The 24,084-nt window shown below is 39.0% G+C and overlaps 1 protein-coding gene across 4 annotated transcripts in view; it reads left to right on the forward strand.

Annotated features, from left to right (window-relative positions):
- The window catches only part of SHANK2 (SH3 and multiple ankyrin repeat domains 2), an 811,137-nt gene that overhangs the window by 259,445 nt on the left and 527,608 nt on the right, over window positions 1–24,084 (forward strand). For all 4 annotated transcript variants that reach the window (XM_060263196.1, XM_060263197.1, XM_060263199.1 and 1 more), the window contains one exon: window positions 16,613–16,782. In XM_060263196.1, the coding sequence (XP_060119179.1) occupies window positions 16,613–16,782 (170 nt within the window). The remainder of the gene's footprint in view (window positions 1–16,612; window positions 16,783–24,084) is intronic.

Consider the following 24,084-nt stretch of genomic DNA (forward strand, 5'->3'; position numbering starts at 1 on the left):
TTTGAATATGGAGGAAAGAGGATTACAATTACAAATGTATAAGAACTGAGGAAGTTCTTTGAAGAAAATAGGGGATTTGGGGTTACAGAATAAAAGAAGAGCCGCTATGGATTACAAATTAATATCTTGGAATGTAAATGGACTAAATTCACCGCAAAAAAGAAAGAATACATTTCATTGGATCAAGAAACAAAAATGTAGTATAATTTGCCCAAAAGAAGTACATATCAAACAATTGGATTATAAATTTTTATGGAATGAACAATTGGGTAAGGAATTTTATTCATTGGCTAAGGAGAAAAAAAGGGGAGTGATTTTCTATATTAAACAAGAATTAGATCCAAAATTGATTTTTAAGGACTATGATGGAAGATATTTAGCAGTGGAAGTGATGCTAAATGACAAAAAGACGTTATTGGGACTATATACCCCAAATGGGGCAAAAGACTCCTTCTTTAAAGATATTGTGCAACAATTAGACCAAGTGACATATGAACAAATAATGGTAATGGGAGATTTCAATTGAACAATTATAAATACTTTGAATAGATCAGGAAAAAGAAATAATGAGGGGAAATTACCAAAGTCATTTTTTGATTTAGATAAACAAGAAAGCTTGGAAGATATATGGAGGAAATTTAATCCTAAGGTGCATGATTATACTTTATTTTCAGCTAGGCATAACTCTTTCTCAAGAAATTATATGCTATAGACTACAAAAGATCTTGGACTTATGATGAAACAAATAGCGATTCTTCCTAAAGTTGGGGCTGACCACAATCCGTTAATGTGGTCAGCAAAAAATCTGAAAAAGACTAGAAGATGGAGAATAAATGAAGATTTGCTACAGAAAACAGAGACAGTGGCATCTCTAGAAAAAGAAACTAAAGCTTTCTTTCAGATAAATGAAAAGGAGGACATTCAATTTCAAACTGTGTGGGATGCGTACAAAGCAGTAATGAGAGGTATTTTAGTTACAATGAATAACAAAGATAAGAGAGCCAAAGAGAAACAAATGCTGGACATTCAAAAAGAGATTGGAAAAAAGAAAAGGAACTTTAAAAAAGACCAGGAAAAAAGAAATAATAAGGGATATTACAATATTGCAGAATCAACTGAGACATTTGTTAAATAAAGACGTAGAATGGAATCTCAAGAGACTGCAACAGAAATCTTTTGAAGGAGCAAATAAGTCTGGAAAATACCTGGCTTGGCATATTAAAAAAAAGAAAATAAAATAAATTTATTAATAAAATTGTATCGGGAGGCAAAGAAATTGTTGATCAAGTAAGAATTAAAAGGGAATTTTATGAATGCTATGCTATTTCAAGGTCAAAAGGTTTAGAAAAGAAAAATAGATGCTTATTTACAGAAAATTCAAGTAAATCCCTTAACAGAAAATATGGAAAAGGTCTCAAATGAACCAATTGAAAAAATTGAAGTTGAAGCCGCAATAAATTCAATGAAAATGGGAAAGGCACCGGGTCCAGACGGTTTCACAGCAAAATTCTACAAAGTCCTCGTAGAGACATTAGTACCAAAACTTCAGAAGCTGATGAATATTATAAGGATTGATGGGAAAATACCAAATACATGGAAGGAAGCAATAATTTCATTGATACCGAAAGAAGATAGACACACTACAAATGTAAAAAACTATAGACCAATTTCATTACTTAACAATGACTGCAAAATATATGCTAGGATACTAGCAGAACGACTCAAACAGCATTTGAATAATTTCATTAAAGAGAAGCAAGCAGGATTTCTTCCCAGGAGACAAATCAGAGATAACATTAGAACTGTTATAGATATTGTTGAATATTATGAGAAACACCCTGAAAAAGAAGTGGCATTATTCTTTGCAGATGCAGAGAAGGCTTTTGATAATGTGAATTGGGTTTTTATGTTTGCAGTGATGGTGTTGTTCAAAAATCTCCTGTTTTTTATATAAGTTCTGATAAAAATTTTGAACAATTCCTTTCATTAAGTCCTTTTGTACAGCCTCTTCCCCTTCGTCATTTTTTAAAGATCTTATGATTCTTTTTTCTCTTTCTTTCTTGAGTTTGTATGCCAACCATCTGCTAGTTTTGTTGGCACTTTCAAAATAATTTTGCTTTGCCCACTTCAGTTTCTTCTCCACTTCTTCAGTAAGCACCAGGTTTATTTCACGCTGTATAGATTGTATCTTTAATTTCATTTCTTTTGTATCTTTAACTTTTTGCTGTTTCTCATGTTCTCTTAATTTTGTTACTAACTCGTTATATGATTTCATCCGTTCTTTCTTTCTTCTTGCAGCATAACTGATGGCAATTCCTCGGAAGAAAGCTTTAAAGGCGTCCCAGGTTACTTGCATGAACATGTTTTTTTTAACATTACATTCAAAAAAGATTTTTATTTCCTTCTTAGCTCTTTCTAAGAATGCTTTCTCTTTTAAAATTTGTAAGTTTAGAGTCCAACGGAAGCTTCTCGGGGAGTCTTGCAAGTTCACTTGTACTGGGCTATGATCAGCAAACGTCATCGGTAAAATATTTGCTTGATTAACTAATAAAGTTAATGCAGCAGACATCCAACACATGTCTATTCTGGATCAACATTTATGAGTTTGGGAGTAATGGGTAAAATCTTTCATCTGTGGGTTTTTCATTCTCCAAACGTCTATCAAATTATATTCATCAGCCATTTAATAAAAAGTTTTGGGTAACATACTACGAGATTTTTTTGCCTTCAATTTCTCAATTTTTTTATCTTTTCCCACATCAAATAGGCATTATAGTCCCCAAAATTACAACAATTTCCCCCTCCACATTCAAGTAATTTCTCATGTAGCACCGTATAAAATCTCTCCTGGTTGTCGTTCGGAGCATATATATTACCCAGAATCACTTTGGTTTCGTTTGGTGTCCTTCTTCTTTTTCTTGGCTCATTTAATCCATTTACATTTACAGATATAATCTGTAATCCTACTTTGGTAGTCATCCTATTGCAGTGTTACTATCTGATATTTTCCTTTGGTCCTTTTTTGTTTGAAGTCTTGTCTTCACTCTTTCCTTTTTCAGTTCATCTTTCCCCGTTCTATTTAGTTCATATTCCTCTTCTCGGTCTTCCCCAGACTCTGGCTCCTGACTACTAGACTCCACAAATTTATCCCAGAACTCTTCCATCTTTTCTGTTGATATTATATTGTACCTCTTAGTTTGGTAAGTGAAAAAAATTCCTTCTGGTATCAGCCATCTAAATTGTATGGAGTGTTTCATTAACCACGTTGTTAGTTTTTATATTCAAAACGTCTCTTTCTTATGGACCAGGGTACATCTTTTAAAACCTTGTTATTATTCCCTTCGCATTTCAAGCCCTTTTCCCGTACTACTCTCAAAATCTCACATATCACAGTTCGGGTAAATCTGACTTGAACCTCCCTTGGTATATTAAGTCTTTTTGTATGAGCTGAAGCGACTCTTCTAGCCCATTCAATCTTGATCTTTCTGTTTTCTAATATTTCTTCTTCATCTATAGTTAACAGTTCAATAATCTTATTTTCTATGTTCTCTCCCTTTTTCTCGGGAATATTTTGAAATCTTAAAACAAACGCCGCTTTATCTGTTTCCAATCTTGCAATTCTATCTTCTAACTCCAACAAATTGGCTTTATTTCCCCAAATGTTGCTTCTCCTTGATCCTCTAGTTTTCCTACCTTTGCTGACAATTCATGTACTTGCTGGGTATTGCCCAATACCTGTTTTTGGAATTCCACCACTTGCTCATTTGTTTTCTTGATTTCTCCCATCAGTTCGGTCTTAATTTCTTCCAAGGCCTCTTGGTTTTGTTTAAACCCAGCTATCATTATATTTTGTAATTTTTCTAAAGCTTCCCGATTTATTGCAGATGACTCCGATTTACTTCCCCCTGGTGGAGTACCGTGTCCAAATTTCTTAATTTTAGTCTCCATTTCTTAAGAATTCGACAGTTGTTTACTTCTTCCAACTACTTGTATTTAATCACCAGTAACACTACTTATAACTATAAAAAGAGCCTAACTACTTCACTGCCTTACTCTTGATCAGTTCTTACAAACTAGATTAATTAATCCTTTGTATTCCTAGACTAACCAATTAATTATTCCAATTGATTCCAACTTAAATTCCATTCAAACGTTAACTAATATATCAAATACAATTCATTACTCTATAAAACACTTGTTCCCCAATCAATTACAAAATAACATATAATAATAAGATGAAACAATTAACCAAGGAACAACAGGAAATGTTAGAGAACCCCATTACAATACATGAAATAATTAAAGCTATAAAAAGACAGAAAAGTAACAAAACACCGGATCCAGATGGATTACCGATTGAAGTCTTTAAATCTTTTGAGGAGGTTCTTCTGATTCCTTACAAAAAGGTAATAGAAGAAATACAAGAAACTGCTCTGATGCCAACATTGTGGAGAGAGGCACTGATCTCATTGATCCATAAAGAAGGGACTGATCTATCGGACATTAGAAACTATAGGCCGATCTCGCTACTGAACGCTGATTATAAAATCTTTGCAGCAATTCTATCCAACAGGCTTAAAAAAGTAATTTCTACAATAGTTCAGGAAGATCAAACAGGTTTTGTGCCAGGAAGGATGATGCGTCAAAACATAAGATTTATTTTAAACATCTTAGAATATTACAGAGAACACCCTGAGAAGCAATTTGCGGGCATCATGTTAGATGTATAAAAGGCGTTTGATAATGTCAATTGGAACTTTATTATAAAATCATTAGCAGCAGTTGGTTGTGGAGAAATATTCAGAAAACTAGTGGAAGCTATATACACCAAGCAAAGTGTGAAGATAAATTTTAATGGATGCACCACTGATTTAATAGACATAGAAAAAGGAACTGGGCAAGGATGTCCCTAGTCTCCCTTACTTTTTGTCCTAACTTTGGAATTTTTAACAAAGACAATAAGGGAGGATGCTGAAGTTAGGGGTGCAAAAATTAAGAATGAAGAATTTAAAATCCAGGCCTTTGCAGACGATTTATTATTTATATTAGAAGACCCCAATTCTTCTATTGGACATCTGAAGGAAAAATTAAAACAATACGGAGAGGTATCGGGATTCAAAGTTAACGTACAAAAACTCAAATTTTTGACCAAAAATATGAGTAAGGAGCAAGTTGAGCAATTAGAAAGTAGATCGGGGTTTAAGCATGAAAATAAAATAAAATATTTCGGTATTTATTTAATGAACGATTTGAAGACACTACAACGAGACAATTCAAGATAATCAGAAACTTATCTCAAAAATATATAATTGCCTACTCCAAATTAAAATGCAAGATGAAACAGTGAAAGAGAATTGGATAAAATGGTTAGAAGACTTTGGATTTTCTATTGATTTGGCGGAATGGGAAAAATTTTGGAAACAAAATGTAAAGTTGACAAAATCCTCAGTTTTCAAAGAAAATTTATACAAAATGATGTACTGCTGGTATCTCACCCCAGAAAGGTTGGCTAAAATATATCCGAACTACTCAAACAAATGCTGGAAATGTAGAAAAATTAAGGGGTCACTATACCACATATGGTGGCAGTGCGAACATGCCAAAAAATACTGGACCCAGATTAATATCTGGAGCCAAAAATTTTTAAAAATAAGATTCCAACATGCACTGGAACTGTATTTATTGAGTATTTGTAAAGAGAGTATTCCCAAAACGGAGAAAAAACTATTACTCCATATAATTACGGTCGCTAAAATTTTATATGCAAAATACTGGAAAGTCACTAAAATACCTGATAGAGAAGAATTTTTATTAAAATTATTTGAAGCCGCTGAAATGGTTACACTGACCACAAGGTTAAGAGATGGAAATTTACAAGAATGTAGAAAGACATGGGAACCAATATATGTTTGGGCCAGAAATTTGGGAATTGATATGAGAAAATAGGAACTGTATAATAGTAATACCCTTTAAGCTCCTTGTATGGATGGGTGGAATGGTGGTAGGTGTGGGTGCAAGAGTTAGAAGATGTATGTTGTATAGTATGCTAGAATTACGTGGTAATGTATGTATGTTATGTTTGGAATAATAATTTTTTTAAAAAAATGTTTGCAGTGATGGAAAAATTGGGATTAGGAGAAGATTTTATTAGAATGGTTAAGGCAATATATACTGAACAACAAGCAAGACTTCGTATAAATGCAGATTTGACAGAAAAAATGGCAGTAAGTAAAGGAACAAGACAAGGTTGCCCTCTATCTCCATTGATATTTATAATGACTTTAGAGATTTTGCTTATGCAAATACAAGAAGATAAGGAAATAGAGGGACTGAAATTAAAAGGTTTTTCTTACAAGTATAGAGCATTTGCTGATGATGTAATGTTTATCAATGAAAATCCCATATATGTAACACCATTGCTGCTTCGTAAGATACAAGAATATGGCTGGTTTCTATATAAATAAAGAAAAATCAAAAATTTTGTGTAAAAATATGACAAAGAGCCAACAGGAAGAATTACAAAGGGTAACAGAATGTGAAGTTGCGGTAAAAGTAAAATATTTAGGTGTGGAAATTACTATGAAAAATATAGACTTGTATAAAAATAACTATGAGAATCTTTGGCATAAGACTGATGAAGATCTAATTAAATGGAATAAATTGAACTTGTCTATGCTGGGCAGAATTGCTGCAATCAAGATGAATGTTCTACCAAGAATTCTGTTCCTATTTCAAACATTTCCAATTGTGAAGGATAATAAACAGTTTAGTAAATGGCAAAGGAAGATCTCAGAATTTGTATGAGCCGGGAAAAAAACAAGAATTAAAATGAAAATTATAACTGATGAAAAAGAAAGGGGAGGTTTCCAATTGCCGAATTTAAAACTGTACCATGATGTAGTATGTTTGGTGTGGATTAAGGTATGGATAACATTATTAAATAAGAAATTATTGGTCCTAGAAGGTCATGGGAATGTTTTTGGCTGGCATGCTTATATGTATTATGGGGAAAAAACAAGATGAATGGTTTTTTCACATCATTATATAAGAAAGAACTTGTTAAATACCTGGTTAAAATATAAAAAATATGGAGATGAGAGAAAGCCATTAGGGATTGTGCCAATGGAAGTAATAAAGCTATCATTAGATACTGATAATGAGATGCAGTTAACATTTAAACAATTATTAAAAATACATGGAGGAAAAGTGGAACTAAAATTGGCTGAAGAATTACAGTATAAATATAATTGGTTTCAATTGCAGCAAATTAAGAATTTGGTAGAACAAGATATAAAAATGAAGGTATAAGATTAGAACAAACAGAATTGGAAAGAATGCTGTTGGGGGACAATGAAAAGTTGATTTCAAGAACTTACAAATTATTATTGAAATGGTCTACGGAAAATGAAGTAGTTAAATCTCAAATGATAAAATGGGCAATTAATTTCAACAAAGAAATACAGACGGAATCATGGGAGTATCTATGGAAGAACTCTATGAGGATATCGACATGCTACATTAAAGACAATTGCTTTAAAATGCTATATAAGTGGTATATGGCACCTAAGAAATTGGCAAAAATGAATAATCAGGTGTCAGATAGATGTTGGAAATACAAAAAACATGCAGGTTCTGTCTACCATATGTGGTGGACTTGTGAAAAGGCAAGACAATTTTGGCAAATGATTCAGAAAGAAATGTCAAAAAATTTAGGTTATGACATTAAGAGGTCTCCAGACATTTTTTTGTTGGGATTACAAATGGAAAGTTTTCTGAAACATGACAGAACGATTGTGTGGTACCTGCTTTCATCTGCAAGGACATTATATGCGCAGTTACGGAAGCAAGATAAAATACCAGAAAAATGGGATTAGATTTTGAAAGTTTTGTTTTGGAGTGAAATGGACAAACTCACAAGAATCTTAAAAGATTATGATTTGGAGAAATTTAAAATGGAATGGGAGAAATTTTAAAAATATGTGGAAAAATATTGGAAGGTAAAGGGACATTTAGTTATCTTTGATAACAGTTGAAATCCTGTGGAATAATGGACTAAAAATACAAAGGAATAATTTTCTTTGTTGTTTTTTTTTTCACTGTGCTATTTGTACTTTTTTTTTATACGGGTTAAAAGATAAGAATGAGGATGGACTATAATTATTTTATAGAGTTTGGTTTTTCCTTTACTTACTATTTCTTTTATGTTTGTTATAAGGTTTTTAATATGAAGATTCTAGGATTAGAATTACCTTGTTTTTCTTTAGCAATTTAAGTAAACACCGGCGGGGGTCATGAAAAGAGGGAAGGGGAGGAGGGAAAAAAAGTAATGTATTGGTGTTAATTTTATATTAATTTTTAAGAGTATTATAACAATATATTTCAATTTAATAAAATTGTTTTACACACACAAAAAAAGCCAGGCTGAAAGGCATGAAGATTATTATTTTCATCCAGAACCACCTGGAGCTGAATAACCATTGTCTTCTTCAAGTTCTTATTCAAAAAGGGCAGACTCAGTACTGACCTTTGCATCTTTATATCTAATACTAGGAATAAGACCTGTTGTGGGGGAAAATACTACTGGCTCTAGAAAGAGGCTCTGGGTGAAGGCATTCACTTTCCACACTCTTGGTGTCTTTCCATCCCCTAACTTCCCACCCTTGCACCCCCCTCCAACTGCCACCCACCCCCAACCACCTTTTCTTCTCAACTACCCCATCCTTGGCCCTCCACTACTCCCCTGGTCCATGACATTCACTCATCCCCCCACCCATCCTGCAGCTGAAACAGATGCTGGCTCCCCCACCCCACCCCATGTATGTGTGTGTCCCCATTTCTGTGGTGGCTCAAACCCCTGAAACAGGCCCAATATTGAGATAAGGAAGAATTAGTAAGGGGGGTGCAGAGGGGCATGATGACAGTCACTCAGATGCTGAAGCTCAGCATTCTTTTTGTTTGCAGTGCATTGTTGCTGCCAGGGGTTTTTTTTTCTGGGGGAACATGACAGGACGAAGTTCTGGAAGCTCTTCTTGGAAACAAAATTCTCAAAAAATGTTTAAAAGGTTCTGAGGGGCACCCATGTGTTTCTCCTTCATTTCCCTCTGGAGAGTTCTGGTGCCTCTTTTTCCAGAAAAAAAAGTCCTGGTTGCCATTTTCTCCTATCATATTCAGCCTTGAGGCATTTAGCATCAGCATGAGCTTGTTGCATGATTTGGTTTTTCTTTGCCTGGCATGGCTGTATTATGGTATACCGTAGAGTATGTGCCTCATGGCAGCCGTTTCCTGTAGGGAAATTGATCTGACTTCATTTTCCCATCTCCTCCTCCCTCCCTATAGTCTCTACCAGGAAAAGTACAGTCTTTCTCCACAGTGGGGACCAAAGCAAGAGGGAAGCAACCTCAGCAGGGTAATTCTGAGTAATCTCCAGCCTCCACCTGGAGATTAAACAACCGAAAGAGTCATACAGTAAGTGGAGTAAGGAGAAAAGATCCAAGGCTCATGTATAAATGGCCTGAAATAAGATGTTTCAAAAAAAAAAAATTTTTTTTTCCTCAATAAAGCCAAGCTGAATATGAATCAACTCCAATTTATTGTTTAAGGCAACAAGCCTTGAAAAAGTGTGGACTCAAAGATAAATGCATACAATTCATCCACTGAAATTGATCCTCTTCCTCAGCTGCGTATATGATTTCACAGCAGCAAATTAATCATTAGCATGGCAGGATTAACCAGTTTAACTTCCTGTTTTGCTCAAATGCTTTATCCCAGCAACAGCTTGCTTCATTCAAAAATCAACTCATCAATTTTACATTGCTTCACTCTCCAACTTCAATACAAATGACATAAGAGAGCCAGTTTGGTGTAGTGGTTAAGTGTGCAGACTCTTATCTGGGAGAATTGGGTTTGATTCCCCACTCCTCCACTTGCACCTGCTGGAATGGCCTTGGGTCAGCCATAGTTATCTCAGCAGTTGTCCTTGAAAGGGCAGCTGGTGTGAGAGCCCTCTCCAGCCCCACCCACCTCACAGGGTGTCTGTTGTGGGGGAGGAAGGTAAAGGAGATTGTGAGTCGCTCTGAGACTCTTCGGAGTGGAGGGCGGGATATAAATCCAATAATACAAATGAAGTTAAACCAGTTAATCCTGTCATGCTAAAGATGAATTTGCTGCTGTGAAATCATATACACAGCTAAGGAAGAGGATCAATTTCAGTGGATGAACTGTATGTGTTTATCTTTGAGTCCACACTTTTCCAAGGCTTGTTGCCTTAAACAATAAATTGGAGTTGATTCATATTCAGCTTGCTTTTACTGAGGAAACAAAAAAAAAAGTTTGAAACTATTTTATTTCAGGCTGTTTATAAACGGAGCCTTGGGCTTATTCTCCTTATCCCACCTGGAGATTGGCAACAATGGTTCCCCAGGAAGAAATGTCTGGTTCAGAGGGTCGAGGTGGGTGGAGGCTATGGCATTGTATCTGTCTGAGGCCCCACCCTTCCTCAAACCCCAGCCTCTCCGGGCTTACCCCTCAAATCTCCAGGAATTTCTCAACCAGGACTTGGCAACCCTATCTCTTTCCCAGCCAACCATCAACCTACCTTGATCTGCCCTCTGACTTCAGCTTTCCATCTCCTCCCCTCTTCCTGCAGCCTCTACCCAGGAAAAGAACAGTGTTTCTCCACAGTGGGGACCAAAGCAGCTTACATCATTCTCCTTTCCCCCTTTTGATCTGCACAACAATCTTGTGAGGTAGGTTAGGATGAAAGTCTGTGAGTGGTCCAAAATTATCCAAGGACTTGTCTAGCTAAGGGACCGCCTTTCCCCACATATACCCCAGAGAGCACTGCATTCAGGAAGTCAACAACTGTTATTCATCCCTGGACCAAGGGAGGCCAGATTATGCTCTACACGGGCGACGGCCTTCTCTGTGGCAGCCCCTAATTTATGGAATGCACTTCCAGAGGCCATAAGAGCCCCGCGAAATCTCTCCCAATTCTGCAGGGTCTGTAAAACTGATCTTTTACGGCAGACCTACAGTAACTAATGCGTAAGGAGCTGCCACTAGTATGTCACTGAATATTACCATGCATCGATCAGACATCTAATAGAGCAATGCAGAGAATTAAGAACTATGATGAAGCTAAACCACCTTTGTAAGAAATGTTATAGCACCATTTTTAAGTTTTAAATTTAAAAAATCATTTATATGTGTTTTTGCTTTTAAAATCATAAGGTATTGTTATCATTGTGTTATGATTGTGAGCTGCCCAGAGTCTGTGTGTGGAGTGGGCGGCTACAAATTTAAGGTAAAAGAATAAATAAATACAATCCAGTCAGTTTCCACACCAAGAACCTGGGTCTGGCAAACCCTGCTCTGAAATGCTAACTGCTATGTCGCACTGACTGTCATCGGGTGGCTGCTGCTGAACAGGAGCATTCAAAGATAGAAAACGCAAGGATGGACCATCAAAAAATTCACAAAATTTCACAAGTTACTAGTAGACATCAGTCTATTGAAACATAATCATAATGAATACAAACAATAAATAGAATTGGTGGTCACATTTCAAATACTAGTGAGAAATAGATATATCAATTCTAAACACATTCTTCAGTAGTAATAAATCCAACAAGAGACTCCTCTGTACTCCTTCATATAGTAGTGTCGAGAAAACCTCCAAAAGTCCAAAGAGAAGGCAGAGGATGTCCCAAAGAAATTTCTACAGCCGATATGTCCTTCCCAGGTATACAAAAAGTTTCAAAACAATTCTTCATCAGTTATATGGTTGAAAAATGGAACTACAATATAACAATGAAGACAAAGAAACCTCAGAGAGATTCAAAATACATGTATTCCAGTGTATCTATTAGAATATCACATCATACAATCACACATTGCAGTCACCCAATTTCCACACTACTCTAGGCACAGCTTTCCAATGCAGTCTTAGGGTTCTCAAAAATCACAAACCTTTTGCTCTTAATAAGTGCTTCATTCACAATCTACTAAAATGATTGTCTAGATCCTTAAATGGAAAGCACCTAAATATAAGCTGCAAACTCAAGGCTCTGATTCATCTCAACTGGTGTTGAAGTGTTTAATTAGAAAATGAATCTTGCCTCTTTCTGCAATAAAATTTGACTAACATTCCATCTATTATGTGTTTTATTTTATTTTATTTTTTTTAAAAACCCTAATTTCTTCTGGTGAATGTCCTGCCTTCTTGTCTTAATGCTTAAGCATCTTAAAGGGAAAGAAAGGCCCACTGATGAATATTGTCAACTTGTCCCTGGAAATAGAAGCCTATCCAGAGGGTCTTAAGGAGGCCATGGTTGTACCACTCTTTAAAAAACCAACTTTGGATCCTTTAGATCCTGCCAATTACCACCCAGTTTCAAACTTATGATTCCTGGGTAAGGTAATTGAGAGGGCAATAGCTGAACAACCACAGGGTTTTCTGGATAACACATGGTGTTGCACCCATTCCAATCCAGCTTCTTCCCTGGCCACAGGACAGAGATGGTGCTGGTTGCCTTAGCAGACAATTTCTGTAGACAGCTGGATCAGGATGGGTTGGTTCTCCTACTGTTATTAGATCCTACAGCAGTTATTAGATCCTAAATAGAATTGGTGGTCACATTTCAAATACTAGTGAGAAATAGATATATCAATTCTAAACACATTCTTCAGTAGTAATAAATCCAACAAGAGACTCCTCTGTACTCCTTCATATAGTAGTGTCGAGAAAACCTCCAAAAGTCCAAAGAGAAGGCAGAGGATGTCCCAAAGAAATTTCTACAGCCGATATGTCCTTCCCAGGTATACAAAAAGTTTCAAAACAATTCTTCATCAGTTATATGGTTGAAAAATGGAACTACAATATAACAATGAAGACAAAGAAACCTCAGAGAGATTCAAAATACATATATTCCAGTGTATCTATTAGAATATCACATCATACAATCACACATTGCAGTCACCCAATTTCCACACTACTCTAGGCACAGCTTTCCAATGCAGTCTTAGGGTTCTCAAAAATCACAAACCTTTTGCTCTTAATAAGTGCTTCATTCACAATCTACTAAAATGATTGTCTAGATCCTTAAATGGAAAGCACCTAAATATAAGCTGCAAACTCAAGGCTCTGATTCATCTCAACTGGTGTTGAAGTGTTTAATTAGAAAATGAATCTTGCCTCTTTCTGCAATAAAATTTGACTAACATTCCATCTATTATGTGTTTTATTTTATTTTATTTTTTTAAAAAACCCTAATTTCTTCTGGTGAATGTCCTGCCTTCTTGTCTTAATGCTTAAGCATCTTAAAGGGAAAGAAAGGCCCACTGATGAATATTGTCAACTTGTCCCTGGAAATAGAAGCCTATCCAGAGGGTCTTAAGGAGGCCATGGTTGTACCACTCTTTAAAAAACCAACTTTGGATCCTTTAGATCCTGCCAATTACCACCCAGTTTCAAACTTATGATTCCTGGGTAAGGTAATTGAGAGGGCAATAGCTGAACAACCACAGGGTTTTCTGGATAACACATGGTGTTGCACCCATTCCAATCCAGCTTCTTCCCTGGCCACAGGACAGAGATGGTGCTGGTTGCCTTAGCAGACAATTTCTGTAGACAGCTGGATCAGGATGGGTTGGTTCTCCTACTGTTATTAGATCCTACAGCAGTGTTCGACACAGTCAACTATGATCTGCTGACCCACCGCCTTGCCAACATAGGAGTCTGGAGATTGGTCTTCAATGGGTCTTCTCTTTTCTCCACAGTTGGGGACAGAGGGTTGCACTGGGTGAGAATGTGTTCCCTAGATACCCCTTACCATGTAAGATCCCTCAGGAGGCATTTATCTCCCTGTTGTTGTTTAACATCTATATGTGCTCCCTCACCCAGCTGATATGGAGTTTCAGACTGGGGTGTCATCAATATGCTGATGACTCCGAGCTATAGCTGTTACTGGATGATCATCCAGATTCCACTCCACACAATCTGATTGCAGGTTTGGAGGCTGTGGTTGGGTGGTTAAAACAGAGCAGGTTGAAACTGAACTCAACCAAGATGAAGGTTCTGTGGCTGGAGTGAGGCTTCAGGTTTGGGGTATAGATTACTGAATCTTGATAGGGTGCCACTGACACTGATGTAGTCCATGTAGAGCTTCAGAGCAGTCTTGGATACCTCCTTGAATATGGATGCCCAAGTCATGCACATTGCCAAGCTGGTGTTCTTTCATTTGTGCCATTTTGGTAGTCTTCAAAAGCCTAACATTAAAATGGTGCCTCCTTGTTTTACATTTTAATTTTTTTTACAAGCAGCATGAGTCTAGTGAAATGAGACTTTCACTAGTCTCAGATCTCTGGGGAGAAATTACAGGGGGGGGGGAATGTACTTCTCTGGCAGGTCTCCGAGAATTCTTTTGCAAGCTCTACAAGGGGGGGAGGGGGGGAGAAAGACTGGCATTGGGTTGTGTGGGGGATGGCAGAGGATAGTGACTCTTTCATTTTTCACAGTGGCTGATAACACAACAGAGAATCCACTAGCACGTGGCAATAAGAAATGGGAGCTTTGCAGCTTTTCTAGTCAGTTTCAAAATTAGTTTGATTAATTGCAGGATTTTTTTTTTAAACTTTGCCTGCATTCCTATGTTTCCTTTCATTCAAGGAACTGAACCATGAAGATTTAAATGGAAGTTGCTTAATTGATGCTTCTGCATAGCTGTGATAGGGCAATTACATATTTTTTTTTTAAAAAAAAAATCTTTGGACACCACCCCCCACACATCACAAATGATGTTCCTACCCCGATTAAGAAAAAACTATGGGTTTTGGTTGTAGCTGCAGAATAGATACACAGAGTACAGAGTAAATACACTCGAGAAAGAAGAATGGTGCATATGGGAAAGGAAAGGTCCCCTGTGCAAGCGCCAGTTGTTAATGACTCTGGGGTGACGCTGCTTTCACAATGTTTTCATGGCAGACTTTTTACGGGGTGGTTTGCCATTGCCTTTCCCAGTCATCTACACTTTCCCCCCAGCAAGCTGGGTACTCATTTTACCAATCTCGGAAGGATGGAAGGCTGAGTCAACCTCGAGCCGGCTACCTGAAACCCAGCTTCCACTGGGGATCGAACTCAGGTTGTGAGCAGAGCTTAGGACTGTAGTCAGCCCTTTAAGCTTGGCTTCAGATTTGTGTGTCCGTCATATGCACCATTCTTCTCACTGGAGAAAGAAGAATGGTGCATATGACAGACACACAAATCTGAAACCAAGCTTAAAGGCTTGACTGCTCAGATTCCCTGCAGTAAGCTGTCCATGCATAATGGATCTGAGCTACCTGGAGCATGGGACTTCAAAACCTGGGAGGCCATTGATGAGAAAACCTTCTCCCACATACCTGCCAACTACACTTCATTCAAGCAGATACATAGAGAAGGACAGTGGTCGTTGATCTTAAATTATAGGCAAGTTCATATGAATGAAGGAAGTCCCTTAGGTACTCTGCTCCAAGGCCATTTGGGTTAATTAAAACATTTATATTTTGCCTTTCATCTTGGTTTGAGATGTCTTAAAATAATTAAACGTCAAAGGTTAAAGGTCAACAATTTTACCTCTGAGTCTCCCTCTCATTTTGTCTTTTAGATACAGCATGCAGATGAACTGTGGAACTCAATTTGGTCGATAATGCAGCTAGTTTTGACAACCCATAAATTAATAAGAAGGCAGAAACATTAATTTATGGCAGCGCTTGGGGCTCTTTAGCTTGGAGAAACGTCTACTGTGGGGTGACATGATAGAGGTTTACAAGATTATGCATGGAATGGAGAAAGTAGAGAAAGAAGTACTTTTCTCCCTTTCTCACAATACAAGAACTCGTGGACATTCAATTGCTAAGCAGTCAGGTTAGAACGGATAAAAGGAAGTACTTCTTCACCCAAAGGGTGATTAACATGTGGAATTCACTGCCACAGGAGGTGGTGGCAGCAACAAACATAGCCAGCTTCTAGAGGGGATTGGGTAAAAATATGGAGCAGAGGTCCATCAGTGGCTATTAGCCACAGCATATTATTGGAACTGTCTGGGGCAGTGATGCCCTGCATTCTTGGTGCTTGGGGGGGAGAGCAAAGTGAAAGGGCTTCTAGCCCCACTTGTGAACCTTCTGATGGCACTTGGTTGTGTTTTTTTTGCCACTGTGTGACACAGTGTTGGACTGGATGGGCCATTGACCTGATCCAATATGGCTTCTTTTATGTTCTTATTATGTTGTGTTCTGGGCATACATTTTTCATCCCTTACAATATTGCCTTGTACTGTATTTCTGATGTAATCTTGATCATTAAGTTCTTCAGGCATCTAATACTGGGGTGTGTGCATGTGTGCCTGTCATTTAGTGGCCTGAAAACCAGCAGTCAGTTATTGCCTTTTCATGTTAGCAGTAATATATATATAATTAACTGACCTTTTTTACTTAGAAATATTTGAAGGTTAAAAGGGATTGTTTAGACCATCAGACAGGTAGTGGCAACCTGGTTAATGCAGCCTCAGATTATGGGGAAAAAAATGCGTAGTTGAGAAGGTTAAACTAGTGATGTTTCATTTTTCTTTTCCTCCAGTGCCAGTTACAACCCCAGTGCCAACAAGGATACTGTATCTGCCTTGGATTATCAGGGTCCAAAACGCAAACTTTACAGTGCTGTACCTGGAAGACTATTTATTGTCGTGAAGCCATATCAACCTCAAGGAGAAGGGGAGATTCATTTGCACAAAGGGGACAGGGTAAAAGGTTAGTAGTGTCTATATCTTTTTTTCTTTTTATACAAATTAAAGTTAAACATATATATTTGATGTTGTCAGTTCTGGTTCTGAATAATCTAGTGCTATTGTTAATGCAGTTCAATTCCAGTTTGGGCCATCTACACTTGTGTGACTGGTATGATACCCTCTCAATCCAGTTGATCTGGTTCCCATAGAAATTAAATCATTCTAAAACTATGCTGATTAATAGGGCTAGATTTATCAACATGAAGCATACCTTTAATTAAATAATGAATGTGCTCAATTATAAATATGCCATTTATAAGCCGGAGTTCTTCAGTGAACTGCAAAAAGGAGAAATATCCATCCCTTCCTGAATTTTATAACTCTCAAGGTTTTAAAAAATTAGTGTTCCCTTCTTTCTTTCCTTGCCACTCCCTATATACCTGGGTTGCTTTCAAATGAAACATGGTTGCATCTACGTTATGTACTCTGGAGAATATTTAGTCCTGCTGTCAAGGCTGACCCTGCCTTGGTACAGTAATGTAACCAAGCTTTACCTGGGTTTGGTCTCAGTAACTCACTGAGTAACACATACCATAAAGTAAAAGAAGGCTTTATTGAAAAAATTTGAGAAAATATATTAATACTAAGGTGTTTAATTTTTTCTACCTAAATGCAGAACTTTACACTTATCCTTGTTAAAATTTATTTTGTTTTAGCCCAGTTTTCCAGCCTGCCAAGATCATCCTGTAACCTGACTCTTCTACTATATTTGCTATCCCTCCCAATTTAGTATCATTTGCAAATTTAATAAGCATTCCCTCTACTCCTTCATCCAAATCATTTAGAAAGATGTTGAACAAAACAGGTCCCAGGACAGATCCTTGGGGCACTCCACTTGTCACTCTTCTCCAAGAGGATGAGGAACCATTCACAAGCACTCTTTCGGTGTGATCTGTCAACCAGTTACTGATCCAAATAACATTTTATCAACTTGTCAACAAGGATAGTATGTGGAACATTAATAACATAATAATAATAACATTTTATTTATATCCCGCCCTCCCCGCCGAAGCAGGCTCAGGGCAGCTAACAACATACTCAATCTATACAATAAATATATAACCATTTTAAAATCAACATTCAACATAAAACATTCCAATTTAAAATTAACATTTCTGGTGCTATTCTATTAGATGCAAGTATGTATGATGGCGGAATCACTTAAGACGAGTCCATCAATCATTCAGTCAGGTAAAGGCCATCCTAAAGAGGAAGGTCTTGCAGGCCCTGCGAAACTGTTCAAGGCTCCGCAGGGCCTGCACTTCCTCCAGGAGCTGGTTCCATAGGTGTGGAGCTGAATGGAGAAGGCCCGTGTGCGAGTATTCTTTAATTTTACCTCCTTCGGCCCGGGGATAGTCAGTTGGTTCTTCCCCATTGACCTCAGTGCTCTCTGGGGTTCATATGGGGAGAGACGGTCCTTCAGGTAGGCAGGTCCTCGACCATATAGGGCTTTAAATGTAATAACCAGCACTTTGTAGCGAACCTGGTTTACAACTGGCAGTCAGTGCAGTCCGCGTAGCCCCGGCTGTATGTGCTCCCATCTCGGGAGCCCTAATAACAGCCTAGCCACCACGTTCTGCACTAGCTGCAGCTTCCGGGTTTGTCACAGAGGCAGCCCCACGTAGAGGGCATTACAGTAATCCAACCTTGAGGTCACCGTTGCATGGATCACTGTTGCTAGGTCCCGACGCTCTAGGAAGGGGGCCAACTGCCTTGCCCACTTCAGATGAAAAAACGCCGACTTGGCAGTGGCTGCTATCTGGGCCTCCATTGATAGTGAAGGCTCCAGTAGAACTCCCAAGCTCCTGACTCGGTGTGCCGCTGAAGGTGGCGCACCGTCAAAGACCAGGAGAGGAGTTTCTCCTCCCAGAGCACCGCGACCCAAGCAAAGGACCTCTGTCTTTGTCGGGTTCAGCTTCAACCCACTCAGCCTAAGCTAACCTGCCACAGCCTGCAATGCCAGGTCCAGATTCCCTGGGACGCAGTCAGGCCAACCATCCATTAGCAGATAGAGCTGGGTGTCATCTGCATATTGATGGCACCCAAGCCCATACCTCCGGGCAATCTGGGCAAGGGGGCGCATGTAGATGTTAAATAACGTCGGGGAGAGAACTGCTCCCTGTGGCACCTCACAATCTAGTGTGCGCTGCTGGGACAGCTCACCCCCAATTGCCACCCTTTGTCCCCGTCCCTTGAGGAAGGAGGAAAGCCACTGCAAGGCTGACCCCCTAACCCCTATGTCGGCGAGGTGGTGGGTCAGTAACTGATGGTCAACCGTATCAAACGCAGCCGACAGATCTAAGAACATCAGCACTGCCACGCCACCTCGATCCAGATGCCGCTGGAGGTCATCTACCAAGGCGACCAGCACTGTCTCCGTCCCATGGCCCAGGCAAAAGCCGGACTGGCAGGGGTCTAGGATGGAAGCGTCAACCAGGAAGCCCTGCAACTGCAACGCCACTGCCCTCTCTATGATTTTACCTAAAAACGGTAAATTAGAGACCGGCCGGTAATTTGCCAATTCGGCCGGATCTGCTGTACTCTTTTTCAGGAGGGGATGGACCATAGCTTCTTTCAAGGGTGTTGGAAAACGCCCCTCCGAGAGGGATCTACTTATGATGTCCTGTAAAGGACATCTAAGCTCCCTCTGGCAAGATTTAATCAGCCAGGAGGGGCAATGGTCCAAATCACAAGATGTTGGGCGTGCAGTTGAGAGAATTCTGTCAACTTCCTCCAGGCTGAGTGTGTCGAAGTGATCCAGAACTAACTCAGAAGATAGGCAAGGGGCCTCAAGTTCATGTACTGTATCCAATGTGGTAGGCAAGTCCTGGCGGAGCGACGTGATCTTATCTGCAAAAAATTTCGCAAAAGCCTCACAGCCTATTTCTAATTTTTTCTCATTTGGCCTGCCTTGAGGCAGTGTAGTCAGATTTCCAATTATTCTAAATAATTGTGCCGGGCGCGAATTTGCAGACGCAATCCTATCCGCAAAGTAATCTTTCTTTGCAGCCTTGACTGCCATCTCATAAGACTTCATAAACATTCTATAGGATATTCTTGTTGCTTCATCACGAGTATGCCGCCACTTCCTCTCTAGCCGTCTGAGCCCTTGTTTCAGCTGTTGCAGCTCCAAGGTGTACCATGGAGCCAGCCTCACACGAGGGCGCAGAGGGTGTCGGGGTGCGATCTCGTTGATAGCCCTGGATAGCCGGTTTTGCCAGGTCTCAACCAGGTCATCAAGGGAATCGCCAAGGGGCCAGGGATCCCGCAGAGCTATTTGGAACCATTCCGGGTCCATCAGGCTTCGCGGGCGAGCCAAAATAGGCTCTCAACCCATACAGGGTTGAGGCGGCATCTCCATACAGGCCTTGAGGGCTAGGTGATCCGACCATGGCACCGCTTCTGCCGCAATGTCGTTCACCAAGATCCCAGACGCAAAGATCAGGTCTAACATGTGCCTTGCTGGTACATAGGAGTCGTAACAAATTGAGAAAGTCCTAGTGTCGCCATGGAAGACACTAGACCCATCGCCTGATTGGAGGCCACGTCATCGGCGTGGACGTTGAAATCACCCAGGACCATAAGCCCTGGGTATTCCAACGCCCAGCCCGCCACCGCCTCCATCAGGGATGGTAAGGCGCTGGCTGGTGCGTTAGGCAGACCATTATCAAAAGCCTTTCAAAAATGAAGTTAAAATATGCCTACAGTATCTCCCTGATCCAGCAAGGTAGTAACTTTCTCAAAAAAGGAGATCAAGTTAGCCTGATATGACTTATTCTTGAGAAAACCATGCTGGCTCTTAGTAATAACAGCTGTCCTTTCTGATTCTCAAGGACTGACTGATGATTTGTTCTAAAATTTTCCCAGGTATATAGATGTCAAGCTTACAATGGTAGTTACATGGATTGTCCTTTTTCCTCTTCTTGAAGATGGGAACAATATTTGCCCATCTCCAGTCTTCTGGCACCTTACCTGTTCTCCAATAATTCTCAAAAATAATAGCTAGAGGCTAAGAAACTACATCTGCAAATTCTTTTAGTACCCTTGGGTGCAGTTCATCTGGCCCCGAGGACTTAGTTTCATTTAAAGAAACTAAGAAACTTAGTTTCATTTAAAGAAACTAAGTGTTTGTGTACTAATGGAATGTTATTGGTATTATTTATTTGCTTATGTATCATGAAAAGCCTCAGCTGCCCCTTTCCACTCATTAAAAAGACAGGATACTTTTTTTCTAGCCCTGTTGGCAACTGTGTCTGTGGGTGTTCAGGTTTTGTTCTTTTCATTATCTACACAGGGGTCATCTAATTTACCATTAGGTATAGTGATCATATTTAATGAAACTGGTTAAAATAACTGGGAGGGAAAACAGTGGATAAGAATACTATTAACATATAAAGTCATCTTGTATGTATAAAGATTGTCCAGTAAAAAATACTGTACATGTCTAAAGAAATTGCTTTTCTTTTAATTATTGCCTGTAGACAAAGAGTAGTGTTGTGACTGCCATGATCTCATTGTATGTTAGTGTAAGACTCAAAGAAATACAAATCATGTAGCTCCAGTGGGTGCTTTTCCATCACCCTCCTAGGAATCCCTGTTTCTTTGAATAAATAACTGTATTCCCATTCTTCAGCTAAACATTAGTCAAACATATCTAAACATATTGGCAGAAACACTTCAGAGCCAGGATACAGCAACTAGTCTAGGCCTTTACACCATACTCCTCATTGTTTGCTTTGAACGATTGGTGCTTCATGTTTTATGAAATATGGGTAAACAAAATGGCGGGAAGCAGACTGCTCACAGTATTTTCAGTGTCAGATGTAATTTTCTCCACTAAAGGTCTGTGTGACCAACTAGAAGCTCCTATTCTACAAATATCAATAGTGTTTCTCCTTAGACTCAGTCTATTTTTGAAGTGCCCTGCTTTTTGGCATAGAATTTGAGAGGTTCATTTTCACTATTAAGAATACACTGGGCAATAATTTAATCTGAAAGCAAAATAACTCAATGTTTGCTGCTGTCTAGCCCTTGTGGAAGGCAAAGGTCTTCTAAATGAAATCAAACAAAGACTCGGACCTATGCATACATCCTTTTGCATTGCCCCAACTATAACTTATTCTGAATGAGCGTGCATAGGGTTCTGCTGGGTATGTGGTACCTGCAAGGATCACCACTTGGAAGTGATCAGCATAGACCCTGACATACAAAACATGTGAATATACAGATTAGGGGGAAATTTATATATCAAGACTATATGTCTAAAAAGCTAAATAAATAGATGGCAAATAATAAGCAATACAGATTAATTTAATTTTCAGATATCATAATTTTTTAAATATACCTCATGATTTTGAATATTTAAAACCAGCAATACTAGGGATCTTGGTTCTATCAGAGAAGTGAAACACTAATCCATCATAGAATCATAGAATTGGAAGGGACCTCTAGGGTCATCTAGTCCAACCCCCTGAACAATGCAGGAAACTCACAAACATCTCCCCCTAAATTCACAGGATCTTCATCACTGTCAGATGGCCATCTAGCCTCTGTTTAAAAACCTCCAAGGCAGGAGAGCCCACCACCTCTTGAGGAAGCCTGTTCCACTGAGGAATCATGCTAACATAGCACTAGTACATTTTATTAATTTTAGAAATTTAATCAGAATTTTAATTAAACTGTTAATGCAGTTTTATTAAATTTTGTATAACCAATGTATGAATCATGTTGTTAGCCGCCCTGAGCCTGCTCCGGTGGGGAGGGCGGGATATAAATAAAAATTATTGTTGTTGTTGTTGTCTAACGGTCAGGAAGTTCTTTCTAATGTTGAGCCGGAAACTTTTTTGATTTAATTTCAACCCATTGGTTCTGGTCCTACCTTCCAGGGTCACAGAAAACCCACACCATCCTCTACATGACAGCCCTTCAAGTACTTGAAGATGGTGATCATATCACCTCTCAGCCACCTCCTCTCCAGGCTAAACATCCCCAGCTCCTTCAACCTTTCCTCATAGGACTTGGTCTCCAGTCCAGACCCCTCACCATCGTTGTCCTCTGGACCCGTTCCAGCTTGTCTATATCCTTCTTAAAATGTGGTGCCCAAAACTGAACACATTACTCCAGGTGATGTCTTACCAGAGCAGAGTAAAGCGATATCATCACATCATGTGATCTGGACACTATACTTCTGCTGATACAGCCCAAAATTGCATTCGCCTTTTTAGTCACCGCATCACACTGTTGACTCATGTTCAGCATATGATCCACTAAGACCCCTAGATCCTTTTCACCCATACTGCTGCTAAGACAAGTCTTCCCCATCCTATAACCATGCATTGGATTTTTCCCACCAAAATGCAGAACTTTACATTTATCCCTGTTAAAATTCATTTTATTGACTTTAGCCCAGTTTTCCAGCTTGTCAAGGTCATCCTGTTTCTGTTGTCTCCTGTGTTTGCAACCCCTCCCAATTCAGTATCATCTGCAAATTTAATAAGCATTCCCTCTACTCCTTCATCCAAATCATTTATAAAGATGTTGAACAAAACAGGTCCCAGGACAGATCCTTGAGGCACTCCACTTGTCACTCCTCTCCAAGAGGATGAGGAACCATTCACAAGCACCCTTTGGGTGTGATCTGTCAACCAGTTATAGATCCACCTAACGGCAACAGGATCCAAACCACATTTTACCCATTTGTCAACAAGGATAGTATGTGGAACCTTATCAAAAGACTTTCTGAAATCAAGATAAACGATGTGATTAATGGGGATAAATGTGAAGTTCTGCATTTAGGTAAGAAAAATCTGGTTCCATGGGAAAAGTCCATAGGAAAAAAGCTCACAGAAAAAAAACACATGGACACAAATGCTAACAGAAAAAAAGCCCACATGGAAAAATGCCCACATGGAAATAATCCCACACAGAAAAAAGCCCATATGGAAAAATACCATGTAAAGCACTATAGATATCGATAATTGTGAATAACCATGCACCTCCTTTTATGAGAATGTGCATGTTTTAGCTATATTTTATGTTATTTTAGGATCAAAATACGCTATATTCACATGCAACAATTTGTGTTGTGATTTTATCAACTATAAATAATATTTTTGCTAAGATTTGTATATTTGATGGACTGCAGAGGGACCTGGCTTGCCAAATGGCTGATGCATGGGAGTAGGAGAGGTAGGAGGCGGCCTGGGGTGCCACCTAACTCACCCCAAACCCCATCCCACAGCTCTCGACTTCCCGGGTCACAGAC

The sequence above is a fragment of the Heteronotia binoei genome, chromosome 21 (genome assembly GCF_032191835.1).
Source record: "Heteronotia binoei isolate CCM8104 ecotype False Entrance Well chromosome 21, APGP_CSIRO_Hbin_v1, whole genome shotgun sequence".
Lineage (NCBI taxonomy): Eukaryota > Metazoa > Chordata > Lepidosauria > Squamata > Gekkonidae > Heteronotia > Heteronotia binoei.